This window comes from Ostrinia nubilalis, chromosome 6, assembly GCF_963855985.1.
Source record: "Ostrinia nubilalis chromosome 6, ilOstNubi1.1, whole genome shotgun sequence".
Taxonomy (NCBI): Eukaryota; Metazoa; Arthropoda; class Insecta; order Lepidoptera; family Crambidae; genus Ostrinia; species Ostrinia nubilalis.
The window spans coordinates 8,552,175-8,571,740 of record NC_087093.1 but is presented as its reverse complement, the minus strand read 5'-3'; the positions used below and the strand labels follow the sequence as shown (position 1 = coordinate 8,571,740).

The window sequence follows — 19,566 nt, the reverse complement described above, 5'->3', positions numbered from 1 at the left end:
GATATGAGAGAAAGACTGAATTTACCATGTGATATTGCGTAACTTGCCTATGTACACGACAAGTGAGGCTCAGTAATTTATGAACACGACAAAAATATTTACATCACAAAAATTATTCAATATGTTCGATAACTCTCTCTCTTATCATTTCTTATGTAGGCAAAGCTAGATATTATCAATGATTAATAGATATTACATTTTTTTCTATTTATTATGTTAGATGATCGATTCAAGAGGCTTAAAAAAGTAATATTATACTTGGTAAGCACCACTTGGTGCAATATTGTATTTTCGTGATTTAAGACTTCCTATATCATTATGTAATTAATTCAACATTAAAGTTTTTGTAAGTACCTAGTGATAATACTATCGTGCACTTAGTTACAGTGCAATTCATACAAAAGTATTAGGATGATTGTATATTATGATGGTTACTTCATGACTAAATTAAATTTTTTAGTCAATTACAAAAATAAAGTCGATTTTAAACCTACAAAATTAAAACGAATGGTAGAAAACTTTGTAAGGAGTCTATTATAATATTTATAATTTATTGAGCATTTTTTAGGCATTTGAGACAACGTGTGAATGTGACTATCTATAAAGATGAGAATGAACTATTCTAGTCCATTATCATTAGTAACAGATACTACGATACGAGTATGAAGTATTTTACTTGTAATTTATTTTAACTACCTAAGTTACTATAAATTTACATTTCACATACATTCCGCAAACATCACGTGTATCAATCGTATTTGAATGAGGGTTTTCGCGATTTAAAAATCCGCCAGATGGCAATACGTAGACGGGTGCTCCAAATGCTGCGTGATTGGTTATTTTTGAAATGACATTGACAGATATGTCAAAATCCACCAATCATGCAGCATTTGGACCTCCCGTCTACGTATTGCCATCTGGCGGATTTTTAAATCGCGAAAACCCTCATTGTTTAAGATTGAGACTGAGACCCAATGATAAATCATGCTTACATTATCATAATAGTGTTATTTTAAAATTATTATGGTCTAATAATATCGACCGCTAGTTTGTAGAGAATACTAAAAAGATATTTTTATTAGAGACCTAAAATATTTTATCTAGTTTCTCGTGTGCTTCCCCCTGTTTGATAGAAACGATTCATATTATTAGTGAGTTTTTATGTTTCAATTAACAGAGTATTTTGCATTCATTTCAGTAAATAAAAGTTATGAAAATGTTAATGTAAAGTAAGTCTATTATTTTTAGTCATTACTACATTTATGTGTATTAAATAAACAATGAGAAATGCTTATTTTTTTAATAACATTAAAGTAATTTTGTAAGTAAACTTTGTGATATAGTTTTATTGTGACGCAATAAAAACTAAAATAAACAAAGAGGTGTTTTTAATCTGTTTACATATTTCTTTCTTCAGGCTTTTTAAATGGATAGTCTATGTAGTCAAAAATATCCTCTTCGGACGAAATCGGTACCGGTTCTCCGGGAACTCCTAAAATGTTGAACAAAACAATTAATTGTAAATTTGTTGAAAAATTACAATGTAAAATTAGACATAAAGATACATAACAGTGTAAAATTAGACAGAAAGATACATTAGGACTTAAAGAAATGTATAAACATGGCGAGTATTTTAGGCAAAGTACAACTCGCACCGGGAATGAAAAATGGGTAAATAATCGCGAATGATCGATGGCAAGATGTAATAGAGATAGTATCCCAGGTAAAGAAACGTCATTTTGTTCTCAAAATAAACATCTCACCAGTTATTCCCACTGGCCGCAAGGAATACTCGTTGAGGGTGAATCCTTTTTCGAGCGCGTGCGCGCGCATGGTCTTGTTAAACACATCACTGCCCGTGAAGTAAAGCACCGCGCAGTAATACTGTTCGTGTGGCACCAGCCTTATATCGAGTCGACGCGCCGTGGACTCGCTTGATGCACGGCAGACACCCTAAAATTATATTACAGTCAAACAGAAAAAGCAAAAATATTTTGATATTTCGAAATCTTTATTTTTTACCAACCATAAACTTAGTATCTCCTATAGATATAACGTCGACAACGAGATCTATCTTCAATTCATCTACAAGAGTTTTTAGAAATACTTCACTGTGTTTCTTCTTTCCTTCTGATACTTTCAGTGTGGGGTGCGTCACTAATGCGTCGATATCACCGCTCTCAGACTTACCGCGTCTGTAATTATAATTACACGTATTTTTTATAAGCTTGTACATTCTGATTAGAAGTTTATATGATAGAGGTATCATAACAATCACCTGTAACTCCCGCAAATAGTAATTGTATAATTGCAATCTATTTTTGCAATTTTCTTTTGAAGCATAGTTTCTATCTCTTGAATTTCAGATCGTGGTATTTTCCGCTCAAAATCTTCAAAATACCTGTACAAATAAAAAAATAAACTGTTGCTCACTTTTATTGAAAACTTATTAGGTTTGTATCCTATGTGTTACCTACTCTTTTACTTACTTTAAACCGATAAGTTGATGATGGTTTAATTTATTTTCATTATTTCTCAAATCTTCAATTGTTTTAATGCCATTTCTAACAAGTTCAGCAGCTTTTACGGGTCCTATACCGGACACTCGCGTCAGTAAACTTATTGCTTGGGCATCTGTGTCTTGATGTATATTTTCTAATTTCCTTAATTTTCCTGTTTGTATAAACTCGTCAATTTTTTTCGCAATTTTTTCTCCTATACCATTCAGTTTTTTTGCTTCGTCTCCAGATTCGATTTTCTTGGGATGTGCGGCCAATACACTTGCTGCTTTTCTGTATGCATTATACTTGTGTATGTTTCGACTAACGTTTTTTTCATAATCTGCTAATTCCATCAAAAAGTCGCAAAAGTTTGCATTTTTATTATAGGTATCTGCTGGATTTTTACGCTTACTCATTGTTAGTTGTTTAGTATAATCTGAAAGTAAATTAAAGGTAAGTAAATAAAACTTCATGACTGAATAAATTTTATTATTGTAGATCAAAATCGGTTCATCCATTCTTTGGAAATCGTAAATCGATTTACTCGCTTTATCTATGCGAAATGCATGATGAAAACATCTGAATTCCGTTTATTTATAGTTTATAAAGAAGATAGATATAAAACAAGACAAGAAAAGAAAAAGAAAGAAATTACTTAATATACTAAAGATACATAGATTAGTCAGAGAAATTGTAATAATTATTAATTAAAATGTCATTATTATTATTATCTTATTTTCAATATTAATTAACATTAAATAATTCTTTCTCTATTTATAATTTATGTATTATGTATACAGGGTGTTAGGTAAATGGGTATATGAGCCGACACTAGCCCATGTTAACATGGGCATATAAATGGTATGGTGAAGTCAGAAAATTGATATCTTTCATTTTAATTTTCATACAAATCGGATTTTATAAAATTTATTTTGTATGAAAATTAAAAAAATTAAAATGATATCAAATTTCTGACTTCACCATACCATTTATATGCCCATGTTAACATGGGCTAGTGTCAGCTATTATACCCATTTACCTAACACCCTGTATTGTTAACTCGATTTGTATGTTGTGTGCACTTGTTATTGGAGCTGCAACAAGTTATACTGTATAACCTGCTTTGTATGTTATAGTTGTATCCCTGTTTTGTGCACCAAATAAAATAAATAAATAAAAAATAAAATACGATTAAATTTATAAAAAATAATAGCAATGAGAAACAAATTAATAAATAATCTTTCACTATGTTACTTTAACGGCAGATGGGAATCGAACTAGTGACTAGCGAAGCAATGGACCGAAACCACAGATAAGGATAGATGCAGCATGTGTCAAAATTTGTATGAAGCCGAGCGTGCCACTTTTTAAACGTCATTAGTGTCATTTTAGCGAATTTTAGTGATTGCCGCAACGTAAAAGTAATCGTATCATCGTACTGCATTCGCAAAGTCATCCAATGATATCGTGTGACTCGATTCAAAAATTAATTAATTCCGATAAAACTGATATTTTGTTAAATTTATAGCTAGTCTGACTGTGGATTAAAATAATTATGTAGCGGTAGACGTTATTCTACAATTCTACATTATTAATTTGCAAATAATATTTTTGTTGTGCCTAATGTTTATGAAAGTAATGATCGTTATTCCATTATGTTAAATAGTACTACTAGTAATTCATACTTAATTCCATACTTTTAAATATCCTAGTAAGTAAATGACCTACTTTCATAAAATAAAGACAATTTTACTCAAGCTTTTTATTTTTAATAAATGTAAAAATGCGTAGTTTTGCCAATACGTTTTTTTTCATAAAGCTAAGTCAGGTACCTAGTTTTGAAGATATTTCTAAACGACAAAATCTCGGGCGTCGTATACATAGTAGTAATAGTGTATACTGCGATCACTGACCTAACTTCTTGATTCGTATATTTCGACGTTATACAATACAGTGCACTCTGTCTTCCGCGATCACTGATCTAACTTGTTTTATAATTCTTCTTCTGCTACTTTATTCTAATTAATTACATATTTGTTACTCGTTGCTGTTAATTACAATTCTCAATCCGTAAATAATTTCTTCTCTCTACCGTGTTCGTACTACTGTCCTCGTAAAATCATCGTATCCGATTGTTGTAATCGGATTACATGAACATCACTCGACCATGTATGTCCATTTGGACATATCGGAATGGCACGCTTTGACTAGCAACTTGCTGTATCTACTCTAATCCATATCTGTGACCGAAACCATCGATTCAACCGATTCGGTTGGGCTATTGCTCATCTGTGGGTTAATGTCGCCTCAAAAATGTTTTACCACACATTGAGTTTTTTTTTTTTTTTTTTTTTTTCTTTTGTTGGCTTTACACGGCTTGTGTGTTGCCATTCGTCGAGTAAAAACGGGGAAACGGTTAAGGAAAGAAAAAAACGGAACGGAAGGATCGGACGGAGAGAAGAAAGTGATCAGGAGAGCGGATTGAGGTAGGATAAAATGACCATATTGATATACATAAATTTACAGTAAATTGAATCCTATATACATAATCTTTTTTTTTTTTTTTTTTTTTTTTTTTTTTTTTTTTTTTTTTTTTTATAAATATAATTATAGTGTGTATACATAAAGTTAAAGTTTTACATTGTTTAAAATAATAAATGAAGCTAATATTTTGTATACTGTAAAATCGTCAGACAGGAGAAGTTGGGTAATGCTGGTCGGGAAGGGAACATGGGAAGAGATTAAACCATCCAGAAAGCTAGACCTGTCGTACAAAGAGCAAGAGAAAAATATATGATTTACGTCAGCAATATCAACCCCACACTCACACATTGGGTCTCTCACGATACGAAGTCTAGCAAGGTGAGCAGGAGTGCATGTGTGACCAAGCCTTAAGCGTATTAAAATAGACGTTATTGTCTTGCTAAACTTCGCATTATGATACCACGGTTTCACAGGTATATTAGGTTGTATCTTTACATAAAATTTACCTTTGGTTTGACATGATAATTCCCAATTAGTAATCCACTTTTCCATTAGATGTATTTTAGGCAATGACAGAAGATCATGAGGATAGTTTTTATAGGGAAATAAATCACCACACTGTACCGCATCATTCGCTAAACGGTCTGATATTTCGTTTCCTGTTATTCCCTTGTGGCCAGGGATCCAAGCAAAGTTCAAAACAAGTCCATTACTAAAGCAGTCATATACCATACGTCTTATTTCAAAAATTACAGGGTATTGATATTTGAGGTGAAACGGAAATTTATTTAAAGCTTGCAAAGCACTCATAGAGTCCGTAAAAATAACAGTTTTCTTTAATTTCATTAGTTTTACATATTCAACAGCTTTTAAAAGTCCAAGACATTCTCCGGTAAAAACAGAAGTTTCTGGTGGCATTTTTACTTTTTGTACAATTTTATACTGAGAATGATAAATTCCTATACCTACACAGTCTGCAGCAGTATGTTTCGATGCATCAGAGAAAATTAAATGAAAATCATGGAATTTTGAGTCAATAACATAATTAAAAAGACTTTTTATATTGGGATCATTTTTATCAAATAGATCATAAAAAACTTTAAGTGCAAAGGAAAGGGATTCATAACTGGAACTAAACAGAGGGAGGTTGTCAGATCTGTGGGTCGGGGACGATAGAGACTTAAACTTTAGGTAACTAGTAACCAAGCAGGGGATAGATTTGTGACTCCAATAACTAGATGTGTTTATTATTTCAGAGAGGGATTGAAGTTTGGCTCCAAGGGGATGGTTAGAAAACTGAATAATTCTAAATAGAAATTTATCAGATAAAAACTGTCGTCTTAATTTTAATGGGGGTTCACAGGTTTCAACTTGGAGGGCATTAATCGGACTAGAACGCATGGCTCCAGTTATTAATCTCAAAGCCTTATACTGAATTTTATCAAGTTTTTTAAAAGATGTTACACTGCCAGGTTCTAACAGAAAGGTTCCATAGTCTAATATGCTCCTAATAAGCGCATTGTAAAGTAATTTCATGGAGAAAGGGTGAGCTCCCCACCACGCCAGAAAGACACCTAAGCATATTTAGGAGCTTCTCACATTTAGTGATAATGTAATTACAGTGTGGAGTACCAGTGAGCTTCGAATCTAATATAACACCTAAATATTTAAAATGATCTACTAAAGGAATAACCTCATTATTATAAAGTACTTCTAGGAGTGGGGGTGAACGCATACGAGAAAATAACATAACTGCACTTTTAGAAGTTGAGATTTGTAAGCCGTTGTCATCCATCCATTTGCTTAATAAAACTAGTGAGGAACTTAATACTGATTTAGCGATTGTAGGTGATTTATCAGCATAATACAATAACAGATCGTCGGCATATTGAAGAATTTTTATATTATTACCCAGCGCTGGTTCTAGGTCGTAGGTGTAGATATTGTATAGAAGGGGGCTAAGAACCGAGCCCTGTGGTAAACCTCTCCATACAGAGCGATCAGTATCTACAAATGGTAACCTAATGAGACGATCCGATAATGTTAATAATGAAATTACTAAAAATTTGTGGTACGTTTAATTTCTCAAGTTTTGTTTTTAGAATCGGTAAAATAACGTTATCGTATGCTGAATGGATATCAAGAAAAGCGGCTAATAATGACTCATTCTCGGACAAGGATAATCTAACATCTGAAATAAGTAAACTTAAACTATCAATAGTACTTCTAGCCTTCCTGAATCCATACTGACTATCAGCCAAGTATTTATTACTTTCAATATACCACTCCAATCTGTTTTTAACCAGATGTTCCGCAAGCTTGATTAAAACCGATGACAGCGCAATAGGCCGATAGGAAGATGCATCAGAACGATTTTTACCCGGTTTTAAAAATGGCAACACTAGTTGACATTTCCAAGATGGGGGAATATTACCCATTTTACCTGTCATCATAATGGAATTGATTATTTGTAAATAATACTCAAGAATATTGTCATTGACATTGGAGAAAAATGAATATGGTATGTTGTCTAGCCCAGGAGCGGAGTCATGTGTGTTATTGACAATGGCTTTAAGCTCATGTACAGAGAAAGGTGAGGTTAGGCCAGTAGATTCTGGTGATTCTGGGCAGTTAAGCCAGTAGGAAGGACACTGAATCAACTCCTGAGCTACCCAAGGAGGTGCCAATTTATCCAAAAAATCATTGACTAAGGTTTCGGGAATACTACTATTACTATTTTCAGAAAAAGCAGATCTAAATCTTCTGATGGAACTCCACACAACAGTGGATGGAGTGTTTGGAGAGACAGAAGTACAAAATTTTCTCCAACTCTCAAATTTTTTATTCTTGAACAGTTTACGAGTATCCGCAATAGCTTTAGATAATAATTGGAAATTTATATCAGACATGTCATTTCTATAATTTTTCTCTGCTATTTTCCTTTGCCTAACAGCCTCCGTACATGCACTGTCCCACCATGGGGGAGAAGGGATTTTACGTGGCGAATTATTTTTAATTGGAAAGACTTCTTTGGCAGCCTCTGTTAAAACGTGCGCTAGAGCTTCAGCACAAGCTATTTCATTACCAGGACTGAAATTTGGGAGGGAAGAAATCCTATTTATTACACTGCTTCTATACTTAGTCCAAAGATCACTATCATGGCTATTGGGTAACTTAAAGGGAGATCTAGATATTTGTTTGGAAGCTGAACCTTTAAAATTAGGGAAATAAATGACTATGGGGTAGTGATCACTGCCAAAAGATGACAATAAAACCTCCCAAGTCAATAAAGGCGCAAGATTTGGTGTACATATAGATAGGTCTACTGCACTGCTACTTTGGTTGGGTTGTGAACGGCGAGTTGGAGTACCAGAATTTAATATAAAAAGGTTTTGAGAATCTAATACATCTGCTAGTTCCTCGCCATAACTATTAGTAAATGAACTTCCCCAGGACTGATGATGTGAGCTAAAGTCACCTAAAACTATGTAAGGTCTAGGTAACAGAGAAAAAATATCATTTAAGACACTGAAAATGTCAGATGAAGGATAGGGATTATATACAGATACAAAACATACATTATTTACATTTACAGCTACTATAGACATATTTACATTATGAGCAGGAAGAGAGATTGAGGTGAATGGTAGGCTATTTTTTATTAATAATGCAGCACCACCATAGCCATCAGGTCGATCATCTCTTACTACTGAATAACCTTTTATTTTAAAACTGTACATTGGTTTGAGCCATGTCTCTGCCAAGGCAAAGACAGAGGGCTCGAACTTGTTCAATAAATAAATCAAATCTGACTTTTTGTTAATAATGCTGCGGCTATTCCACTGCAGCACTGTCGCCAGCGTATCCATTTTTAACTACTTCTAAACATTTATCAATTATATTAGCAGCGTGGGACGGTGATGGGTTGGATTGAGTTAACTGGATTAATGAAATAATTAAATTAATTAGGGTAAATTGTTGACTGTTAAGTGATTCCTGCTCTTTTTCTGAGGTTAGAGCACAGCCATTTGAGGGGGTAGGTATAGCAAATTCTCTGATAAGGGCATTATGAGCCTCTTGATCATAACCCTTGGTTAATTGTGGAGTTGACCTTGGTTTCATAAAAACTGTTTTTTTATATGATAAATTATTATTTACATTTTTATCTACATACCTAATAGATGATGTTGAAGGGCTAGCTTTAGAGGTAAGAACATCAGCATATGATTTGGAGACAGGTGGGTGAATTTTGGAAGCCTCTGCATAAGAGATACTATTGTTGGCCATAGAGGTCTTGATGTTCTTTTGCCTTAAGAATTCTGGACAAGATTTATTAGTTGCAAAATGATACCCACTGCATAAGCAACAAGTAGCATCCTCCTCATCAACCTGGCAAGATTCACCGGTGTGTGATTGACCACATTTGTAACACCGAGGCTTTGACCTACATTGAAGTTTAGTATGACCAAACCTACAACAATTGTAGCACTGTATGGTTGGATACACATATAAATCAACTGGCAGAGTGTTATAGCACATGTAAATTCGCTTTGGCAGTATTTGACCATCAAAAGTCACTACTACGGACTGTGAAGGTTTCCACACAGGTGAGCCATCAGTAAAAGATTTAAAGTTTAGGCGTCTGACTTTGATAATATTGCCACAACCTTCAGGGACAGTGATGTTGCCAATTATTTCCTCATCAGACCACTCTTCAGGAACACCCCGAATGAGGCCCATTCTGGTCACATTGAAAGTAGGAATGAATGCTTTTAAGTTGTTTATTACTAAGCTGTCATGTATGAGGAACAAGTTGGCATCCTCACTTTTTGAGAAGGCTATGGACATTTTATTTCGACCAATTTTTTTTAAACTGCCTTTAATAATGTTATGGAATGAATATCTTTGCAGGAGTTTTCCGAAAATAACAGGGTGCAGTGTGGTTCCAGAGTCAGGTGAGGTAACTATCTTTTGTACATGAACTACATAAGGTGCAGAATCAGTATTTTTATACATTTGGCGGCCAATAGGAGTGTGAGTTGAGGCCGGTACAGCAGATGCAATCACAGGGTTTGTATTAGTTTTAGTGGAATCACTAATTGAAGTTTGAGCAGGGGTTGATACAGCCGAGGTATTCGTGAGGTCTTTTTTGGGTAAACCAACAACTGAAGTTTTAAGATGGCGGGAATGCTTTCGGCGCCTTTTTGCAGAAATTTTAGGGGAATGCTCAGAAACAGCCGCTTGTAAAGAACTAATAGAACTATCAGTATCCATATTAGCCGATTCATTTTCCTTTTCAGACGATACAGTAACAAAACTGGCTGGCGGAGGGACGAAACCCCCCGAAGGATCGGGGGGCTCGTTCATGTTGAGAAAAATATCAAAAAACTTACCTAAATATCAGCAAACTACACAAACTATATATACACACACTAGAAATAAGTAATATTTAAATAAATAAACCCTTCTGATCACGTAATATCAGTAAATAAAAAGTTTTTTAAAATTAGCAATAAAAAACGCGCCCGTCACGCTCACGTTTCCCGCGCTTCCTGTCGTATATAATAGTAGTCTTTGTTCCTGTCCCACACATTGAGTTATTTTGACTAGCAACACTGATACGTCAACTGGTAGGTACTCTCGAAACTCGAACCGTACTCACTTAAAATTATGTAACACATTTAAATTCGAAGTAAAATTACATGCATGACAGACAACCAAAAAATTTAATTTTAGAAATAGTATTCATCAAAATGATTGGTATTAAAACACTCACAACCATTTTGTTAGTATAGAAAAAAAACTCAAACTCATTTCGTCATTTAACTATGTTAGTATAGAAAAAAAAAAAAAACATTAAGGCGCAATTTAAGCAAAAAGCTACCTATATTTCTATAATGTTTTTTTATTAGTACACAAAACACGTATCCAAAGATAAAAAAAAGGTATATTCTTTTTGATCGAGTGGATAGTGAGATTAAGGTGAGAATTATGTGAGAATGGATATGTTGGTTGAATCAAAACGTCAAACACAAACAAACGTCACTTTTTCAGGTTCAAAATTTTGAGGTTGTTACTTTATTTATTTTTATTAAATTATTGCGCGTTTCGCAAAATAATAATGTGTTATGGTGTTGTTATCTCTAATTGTGTTACGTTCAGCAAACAACATAAGTGTACCTGTGATGCTGCTAGCTGTGAAGCAAAAAGAAAGTTTTCCAAATAATGGATAGCGTTACAGAAAAACTGTTCGAATGTTTTGGACACCGTAAATTCAAGAGTGAACTTCAAGAACAAGCTGTAAGGGCGATTGCAAGAGGTAAATATTTAAATTGTTAATTTATAAATGATACAATCTAATCTCACGCAATTTCGAATAGTGGTAAATTTAAGGACAGCTTGGGCTTTGGAGCAATGTATTTGAGAGGTTATATTTACATTTGGTTGGGTTATATCAGAAGTGCCAAAAGTGACATTTCTAAAATTACGTTCCTTTCCACTGTTTCTAACAAAATCGTTTTTAAGAAATTAAAACAAATGTGAAAGAATAATAATATTGTTTAATGAAAAAGAAAATACATAAATGTTGATATATAAAATTATTATTATTTTCTTTCAGGTGTTCATGATGTTTATGTGTCAATGCCAACGGGTTCGGGCAAGTCCCTTTGTTTCCAACTACCGGCTATGTTGCAAGATAATAAAGTGGCAATCGTCTTTTCACCACTGCTGGCCCTCATAAAAGATCAAATTGATCATTTGACAAAAATAAAAATATCAGCAGAATCTATAAATTCAAAAATGACTACAAAAGACCGAGAAAGGGTTTTAAATGATTTACGTAGTATGAAACCTAATACGAAATTCCTATATGTGACACCGGAACAGGCTGCTACTAGTACCTTCAAAAGTCTATTAGACCATTTAGTAAAGTATAAAAAGGTTTCTTATATTATTGTGGATGAAGCCCACTGTGTTAGTGAGTGGGGTCATGATTTCAGACCAGACTATTTAAAATTAGGTGAACTAAGAGAAAAATATAAGAGCATACCTTGGGTCGCACTTACAGCCACTGCGAGCGTAGAGGTGGCTAATGATATCCTATCAAACCTCAAACTGCTACAGCCTGTAGCAAAATACAAAACACCTAGTTTTAGAAAAAACTTATTTTATGACATAGTTTATCAAAATTGTATACAAGATGAAATTGGACATTTAATGGAATTTTTAAAGAAAAGTCTAAGTGGGGATGAAAATGCAAAGCCTGTGAGTAATCGATTATAATTTTTTTCTAAGAGGCCCACATCTATATGGCAACGGGACAAACAATGGGAAATGAGAGATGCATAATTAATTTTGTTTAATATTAACTATGTAATAATACAATTTCTTTTTTGTTTGTTTTCAGAAAGATAAAAATGCTGTAATTGTGTACTGTAGAACAAGAGATCAGACTGAGGAGCTGGCCAATATGTTGACTAAGAGGGGGTTAAAGTCATTGGCATATAATGGAGGTATTGCCTATAAACAATAACTTTTTACTATAAATTAAACAATATTTGTGCATTGTTGTAATACTAGTTTTATGGGCTTAGTACAACCTAAGGTCTTATGTAAGTAAATGTACAATGTCATAAAATTAAGGGTATTATAAAATGCTCATCAACTTTACTTGTACTCTAGGCAGACAAGATAATGCCCCTTAATCAATGTTAATTTATTACTTATTGTAGACCTTAGTTGTAGACCAGTTAGCCGGGCTAGGATGCGCGCCGTGATAAAATCTCATCGATGATTTTAGACGACTGAATGTGTGTGATTATCGTGTAAAATCGATAAAATGGCGCGATAAAAGTTTATCCTGGCGCGCATCCTAGGTCTACTGGTTAAGATGCGCACCGTGACAAAATCTCATCGATGATTTCTCGACAAACGTATAAGCTTATCGCACGATAAAAAGGCACGATAAAAGCTTATCACAGCGCGCATCCTACGGGAGCATTCAAGTATTACGTAACGCAATTTTTGAAGATTTTAGACTCCCCCTTCCCCCCTTGTAACGCACCGTAACATTTTTCTGTACCCCCCCTCCCCCTCTCTAAACGTTACGTGACCGTTACTCAAGTGACCATTTTTACCATAAAGGCGCTAAAAGATATTATTGTTTTTGTCCTTGGTATAGTTTTAATTGCTTTTGCTGTAATCATACTAAATAAAACAAGAGATTTTTAAACCGCAACACCTGCGTATTTTGGTTTTACACACACACAATTGTTTTTCTCCGTCATTCCTATCCTGTTTTACCTTTTTTTTACTAATAAACTCTTAACATACAAACATGTTTATTTTAACCTTTGGGAATGCAATTATAAACAGAAACCCAACTGAAATTAAACATTTTACTCGAAATAAAATCGTATCCTTAACAAAATTAAAAAATAATCAACTATTAACCAAGTATCTAAGTAAGTCTATAAAAACAATTCGATTGAAATTAACGCTCCTCTGTCCACGGGTTTGCTAGCCACTCAGATTCTCTCATCACTGGCACCCGGAGTGCAGACGAAGACGGTTCTGGAATTGTCAAGCCACTTGCATCAACTTCGTCTTCGTCGAGCCAAACAAATGAAAAATGACGACCAGACTATAATACAAACGAAGGATTTCCCGTAAAACGTAAACGAAAAGGGTTGCCAATTTGGGAGATTTATGCCCGTTTTCACCATCAATTCTTAATTTTTAAGCGACCCCTATGGTGACACATGACAGGAATTTTGTTTTCAAAGGAGTCACTTAAAAATTAGGGATTGATGGTGAAAACGGGCATTAATTCCCTAAATTTTTATTTAAAAAAAAAGAAACAATGTTACGTAACGTCTTGTAAGAAAGTCCCCCTCCCGCCCCTGTAACGCATCGTAACGTTTTACGAGACCCCCCTCCCCCCAAATTGCGTTACGTAATACTTGAATGCTCCCTAGGCCTACTGGTATGACTTCAGTAATTCTTGGCGGACAGGTATGAAGTCGTCGGACAGGATAGCGGTGCAGGAGCAGTGGTCGGGCGGCGAGTGCGCGTGCATCTGCGCGACGGTGTCGTTCGGCATGGGCGTGGACAAGGCCAGCGTGCGCGCCGTCGCGCACTGGGGGCTCGCGCAGAACGTGGCGGCGTACTACCAGGTAGCTATGGCATTGGATAGAATAACGATGTTTCCTGGGTAAAAAAGAAGTTTTTATTAGTTGACTTATCAAAAAATACTCGACACGTATTTTTAATTTTTTCAAACTAATGAAAATTGACAAAGCGCGTCAAAGTTCAAAAGAGGCTTTTGACATCAAGGCACTTAAAAGTGTAGCACGGTATGGTCTCGCGGTATTTCAACGCGGGCGAAGTTGTGGGAAAAACTAATTCCATTTTATAATGGAACTACATAAGTCTACAAAGACTTGTCTGCAAGAGAGATTTAAAGTTCATGGTCGCTGCAATTGCATACAGGAAATGTGTATATTGGATGTGATTGCAAGATGACTGCAGCTATGCAACTGAACTGGCACCCTGATCTATTCAAGGCTCAATGTTAACATTGTAAACGATGGTATTGTTGATTTTATATTGTATGCAGAACTTCTAACGCACTGCGCAGATGTTAAAATTGTACAATAAACATCCAGGGTAGCATCATGGCTTCTGCCATCTGTTTAAATATTGCGATATTCTTACTTTTCCATATTTAATTTTAAACTATAGGTATTGTTTATATCTATCTATTTGCCTGTATCTATCCTACTTAGTTTATGAGATTGTAGTGTTAAAATAAAATAAAACTTTATTGACACAGTAAGCACAATTTGTAACAAAACAAAAAATAAAAATAGTAGGCCACTGCGCCAATAGGCTCTCGCTCAGCATTTATCTACATGCTCATAAGGGCATGTCAAGAAGCTGGTCTTCCGCGGACGCCCTTGTTTTGGCATCGCGAATCCCTTCGGGGAGACACCCTCTCGAGTTCAATATGTCTCAAAAGGGTGCGCAATGCAGGGAAACTGGACGTTTTTAAACATGTTAACCAAGTTAGTTAGCCATACCAGAATATTATAATAATAACGTCATATTATAAATTTAGGAATCAGGCCGCGCTGGACGAGACGGCAAGCCAGCCTTCTGCCGCATCTACTACTGCCACAGCGAACGTAACGCCGTCGATTTCTTGCTCAAATCTGAGATGGGGCGCGCGAAAACTGAAGATCAGAAGAAGCGTTGCAAGAATAACTACAAAAGCTTCGAAATTATGGTCAAATATTGCGAGACAGTGAAGTAAGTTAATACACCACACATACATTTTTAGTCGTTTTTTTTTACTTTTCTTTGTAATAATTTATAATTTGTGACACTTGCTCTATTTTAATTACTACACACACATAGTTGTTTATATGATTTAGGTTATCATATTATGTATAAAGTCAGTCAAAACAGTGTGTAGGCCAAATCCTCTATTTGTCTCTGGTAAATTAGAAAAAGTCGTAAGTACCCTTCAACGAAATCCTGAGACTAAACCGCCTGATGATGTTCAGATGCCGACACAAGATGTTCGCGGAGTACTTCGGCGAGGAGGCGCCCAAGTGCATGGCGCGCTGCGACGCGTGCGCCGACGAGCGCGCCGTGCGCCGCGCGCTCGAGCAGCACCAGCGCCGCGCCATGTCCGCGCGCCTGGCCAGCGGCGGCTTCTCCATCAATGAGGACCCCTCTGGCCTGTACGGCGAAGGCCGCTACGGGCAGAAACGGTAAGTGCCCAGTAGCTACATGGCGAGCTGCGATGCGTGCGCCGAGTATTGGAGCAGCAACAGTGCCGCGCCATGTCCGCGCGCCTGGCCAGCGGCGGCTTCTCTACTAATGAAGACCGCACTGGCCTGTACGGCAAAGGCCACTACGGGCAGAAACGGTAAGTAGCCAGTAGCTACATGGTACCGAAGCGTTGATGTGATGTAACGGCCGCCACGTCCCGCGACGCCTGCGCCGCAGGACCCACCCCTCCGGCCTGTACGGCGAGGGCCACTACGGACAAAAACTCTAAGGTAGTGTCGTTATAGTGATCATTTGTAGTAAAAAATGCATAAAATATAATAAGTGTCAGTCTTTAAATGCAAGATGCAAAAATATTGCTTATTCTGTAAGGGGGAAGTTCTGGTGCTCAATGTATAATATTTTTTCAATATTGTCCATTTAGGGAAGCAGAAGGTTACAACGAAGCCAGCGACGAATCCGATGGCGAGAGTACTCGCCGCAAGGTAGCTCAAGAGACTAAATCGCTGATCATGCAGGAGTTTGCCAACAGAAAAAAGAATATTCTGGATCAGGGAAAAAAGAAAAAAGACGACACAGAGTCTGCGAAATTCTCCAAATGTAGAGCAGCTGAAAGTACATGTAAAAAGGTAAGTTTATTTTTTACTGCTTTATGTGAGCCTAAACCCAAAATCAGAATCTCGGTTGTACATTGACACTCTTAGATGAGAACCCCCCTATTTGTGTGTGTCTTAAAGAACTCTCCTCTAGAACTTGTATCAGGAACTAACTGAACACTTATTATTAATTATCAGGTGAATGGACTAACAGTAGCAGGCCGGGAGAGCTACCTCTCGCTTCTTAACGACGCCCTCTACCACAACTATTCGAGAGCAAAGGACGAGGACCCATCCGACAGGCCTTTGTCCCGCGGCGCAATCGAGCAGTGCGCCATAGACATGGAGTATGAAGCCTTCTCAAACAGCACTGTCATCAGTCTTTATAGGCGAGCCATGTCTAAATTGGTAATTATTCTTTCTTTTATTTCAAAAATGAATATTTACACGTATAGCACATAACTGAATATATTCCTGCGGTTATGGGGCTTAGTGGAATGTTTTTGTTAAAATGATAGTAAGACTTCAGACATGTACGAGTAGTATTCTGTGACAGCTCTGATATGTCGCCCCTCCCATACCGATCAACCATTGCAGAAACTATAGGTTGTTTGCGCTTTGGGAGTTAATATTATTTTTTATTTTGTAGATAGCTGCTGTTAAAGATTGCAAGGAACACATGTACCCGCAGTTGAAAACATTCGAACCAAGAAAACGTAATACTCTTGCTGAATTCGCTAAAGATTTCGAGTCGAAGAAAAATGAGCAAAAGCATCAAGGCTTCATTACAGCATCGCAATTAGAAATTGGTAAGTTTAATAGTCAACAATCTTTATCAATTGCCACATCAGTTCTTGCCATAACATATCCTAAATCGGGAGATTTTGCAAACGTTACGTTGATAATTTCCTTATTTATGTGCAACTATTTAACTCATTATATTGTTTTAGATAATATGGAAGGCAATGGCCCGAGGGAGCTTTCTAAAGCTGATAGAGAAACTAAAAGAAAGGCCAATTCCTTTAAACGAGACCCCCTAACTCAGACCAAGTTAAAAAGTTTCTTCAAAAAAGCTTCAGACGAATCTCCAAGTTCAAATACAGACGTAAGTGATGACGATAATACCAGTCTTGTAATCGATGAAGACAATCATAACGATACAACATTAAAGTTGGAAGACGGCGATATACACAACGATACTACTTTAAAGTTAAGCGAAAGCGTATATACAGATGAGAAAAATAAAAGAAAGTCGAAAACGTTTGTTATAAATATTACACTAAAAGGTATACCTAGCAATAAAAATAAAGATAACAGCTCAGATGAAGCAAGACGCCATCACGATGATAGCGAAAGTGATGATGAAGTTTCAAAGGTTATTAAAGAGTCGAAAACATCAGATAGTCCAGAAAAAAAAGATAAAGAAAAATCACAACCTATCAAGTCTCCACAAAAAGTCAAGCCCATAGCAAAACGAAAAATAAAAGCTCTGTTTGGTGACTCTTCTGACAGTGACACTGATCAACAAAAACAAAAAAAAATTAAACGTAATGACGACAAAGAGAAAAAAGGATCTAAATACGATGACAAAAAAGATAATAAAGAGCACAACAAAAAGAACAAGAGCAAAGATAAAGATAAAGAAAAAAAGAAAAAGAAAAGAGAAAGTCATCAAAAACGTATTTCAGATAGTGAATCTGAAAAAGAGATGGTAATTGATACAGACAAAAATATAAAGAAAAAAGAAAAATACAACCGAAATAAAACCGTATCAGAAAGTGATAAAGAAAAAGAGCTGGTTATTGATACTGACAAAAATAAGAAAAAAAGGGCAACTTCCCATAAACATGTTTCAGAGAGTGAATCTGAAAGCGATTTGGTGATTGATTTAGACAAAGATAAACCGAAAACAGAAATTTTGCCTATGAATTCAGACAGCGAGTCTGAAAAAGAGTTGGTTATTGACATCGAATCTCATGAAACCGAAAATAAGTTAAAAAATAGCGTAGAATCAAGGAATTCAAAACACAAGAAACAATTTAAAGAACCTGGATTAGATGCAGATATGGCTATAGATGATGATGAAAAAGAAATTGCGAATCCACCTGTCAGTAATAAAACCTCTATTGAGTCAAACAATTCGTCTGCTTTATCTGTAGATGACCCAGAACTGAATAAAGCACTTAAACTAAGCGAAGAGGCAGATAAAGTGTTACTGTCTCTTAAGAAATTTGCAGAAAAGCCACCAGAGCCTATTGTTGTCGAAACTCCTAAAACTGAAAAGAAATCTAGTCCCTCAATTTCTCAACCACTTTCACCAACTAAACACGATAAAAGTAAGTCTAAGGAAAGTAGCTCTAAGCATAAATCGTTAAGTTTGAAAAAATCTAAGGATAAACACAAGCATGAAAAGAGAACATCTAAAAACAAAGTCGATAATTCAAAAGAAACGTCTACAAGAAAAACAGAAAAAGTAGACGTAGCTGGATTAGTCGTTAAGTTATTGATGCCGTATTATAAGAATAAAAAGATAAGCAGCAGAGACTTATTTAAAATCACTGCTAGACACATTGTGCACCAATTATTAGCAATACAAATAACCGGTAAGTCTCTGAAAATAGAAAATTTATTTATTTTTAATAATAATAATAATGAAATGAAATAATCTAAGTTAACTGAAAAATACATAATTTTATTTACAGAAGAAGCAGCTATCGACATGTTACTTAAGAAAGCCTTCAGCAAGGAATTGAAAATAGAAACGGAAAGTGATTTACCTGTTAAACTGAATTTAAGCAATGTTACGTAATAATATCAATAATTAATTATTTATGATTTTTATAATTGATATTTATTGTTCGGCACGTTTTAATTGCCTAAATATTATTCTTGTACATTGTATAATAATGCATAATGTTATTTAATTATAATTAAAATTTTAACATCGCGTGTGTTAAGATGTTTCATATTTTACATTTTCTATAGCAGAGGGATTGTAGGAAATAAAATACATAACATGTAAGACATTTGTTTATGTATTTCTTTAGTGTTTCATTACAAACATTTAAGTAATCTTATAAAATTACCTCCATAGACAACTTTCAATAATAAAATCCATCCATAAATTCTACAAAATAAACGTTTTTCTTATAGTCAACATAATTTTCTTACAAATACAATAAAATATA

The 19,566-nt window shown here is 35.2% G+C and overlaps 2 protein-coding genes across 4 annotated transcripts; one reads left to right on the top strand and one right to left on the bottom strand.

Annotated features, from left to right (window-relative positions):
* Window positions 1-1,373: 1,373 nt before the first annotated feature.
* On the bottom strand, window positions 1,374-12,119 carry LOC135072548 (DNA polymerase beta-like). 3 transcript variants are annotated; one of them, XM_063966503.1, is made up of 6 exons: window positions 12,037-12,119; window positions 2,490-2,937; window positions 2,279-2,401; window positions 2,027-2,195; window positions 1,764-1,953; window positions 1,374-1,492 (listed from the first exon to the last, which is right to left on the bottom strand). In XM_063966503.1, exons 2-6 carry the CDS (start codon window positions 2,915-2,917, stop codon window positions 1,398-1,400), a joined length of 1,005 nt encoding a protein of 334 aa, XP_063822573.1. In that variant the 5' UTR covers window positions 2,918-2,937; window positions 12,037-12,119; the 3' UTR covers window positions 1,374-1,397. The 3 variants fall into 3 exon arrangements, with proteins under 3 accessions (XP_063822573.1, XP_063822571.1, XP_063822574.1); XM_063966501.1 differs by lacking the exon at window positions 12,037-12,119 and adding an exon at window positions 11,166-11,254; XM_063966504.1 differs by lacking the exon at window positions 12,037-12,119 and adding an exon at window positions 3,541-3,733.
* LOC135072547 (ATP-dependent DNA helicase Q5-like) lies at window positions 11,211-19,540 on the top strand. The gene is made up of 11 exons (XM_063966500.1): window positions 11,211-11,304; window positions 11,605-12,251; window positions 12,394-12,499; window positions 14,001-14,161; window positions 15,106-15,296; window positions 15,554-15,763; window positions 16,207-16,411; window positions 16,577-16,786; window positions 17,028-17,187; window positions 17,329-18,981; window positions 19,081-19,540. Exons 1-11 carry the CDS (start codon window positions 11,211-11,213, stop codon window positions 19,185-19,187), a joined length of 3,744 nt encoding a protein of 1,247 aa, XP_063822570.1. The 3' UTR covers window positions 19,188-19,540.
* Window positions 19,541-19,566: the final 26 nt, after the last annotated feature.

Coding starts and splice junctions, on each gene's coding strand:
- LOC135072548 (XM_063966503.1), bottom strand. CDS start 2,917: ATGAGTAAGCGTAAAAATCCAGCAGATACCTATAATAAAAATGCAAAC. Junction 2,402..2,489: donor CATCAACTTATCGGTTTAAA/GTAAGTAAAAGA, acceptor TTATTTGTACAG/GTATTTTGAAGATTTTGAGC. Junction 2,196..2,278: donor ACTATTTGCGGGAGTTACAG/GTGATTGTTATG, acceptor TTATAATTACAG/ACGCGGTAAGTCTGAGAGCG.
- LOC135072547 (XM_063966500.1), top strand. CDS start 11,211: ATGGATAGCGTTACAGAAAAACTGTTCGAATGTTTTGGACACCGTAAA. Junction 12,500..14,000: donor GTCATTGGCATATAATGGAG/GTATTGCCTATA, acceptor CTTGGCGGACAG/GTATGAAGTCGTCGGACAGG. Junction 16,787..17,027: donor GGCGAGCCATGTCTAAATTG/GTAATTATTCTT, acceptor TTTATTTTGTAG/ATAGCTGCTGTTAAAGATTG.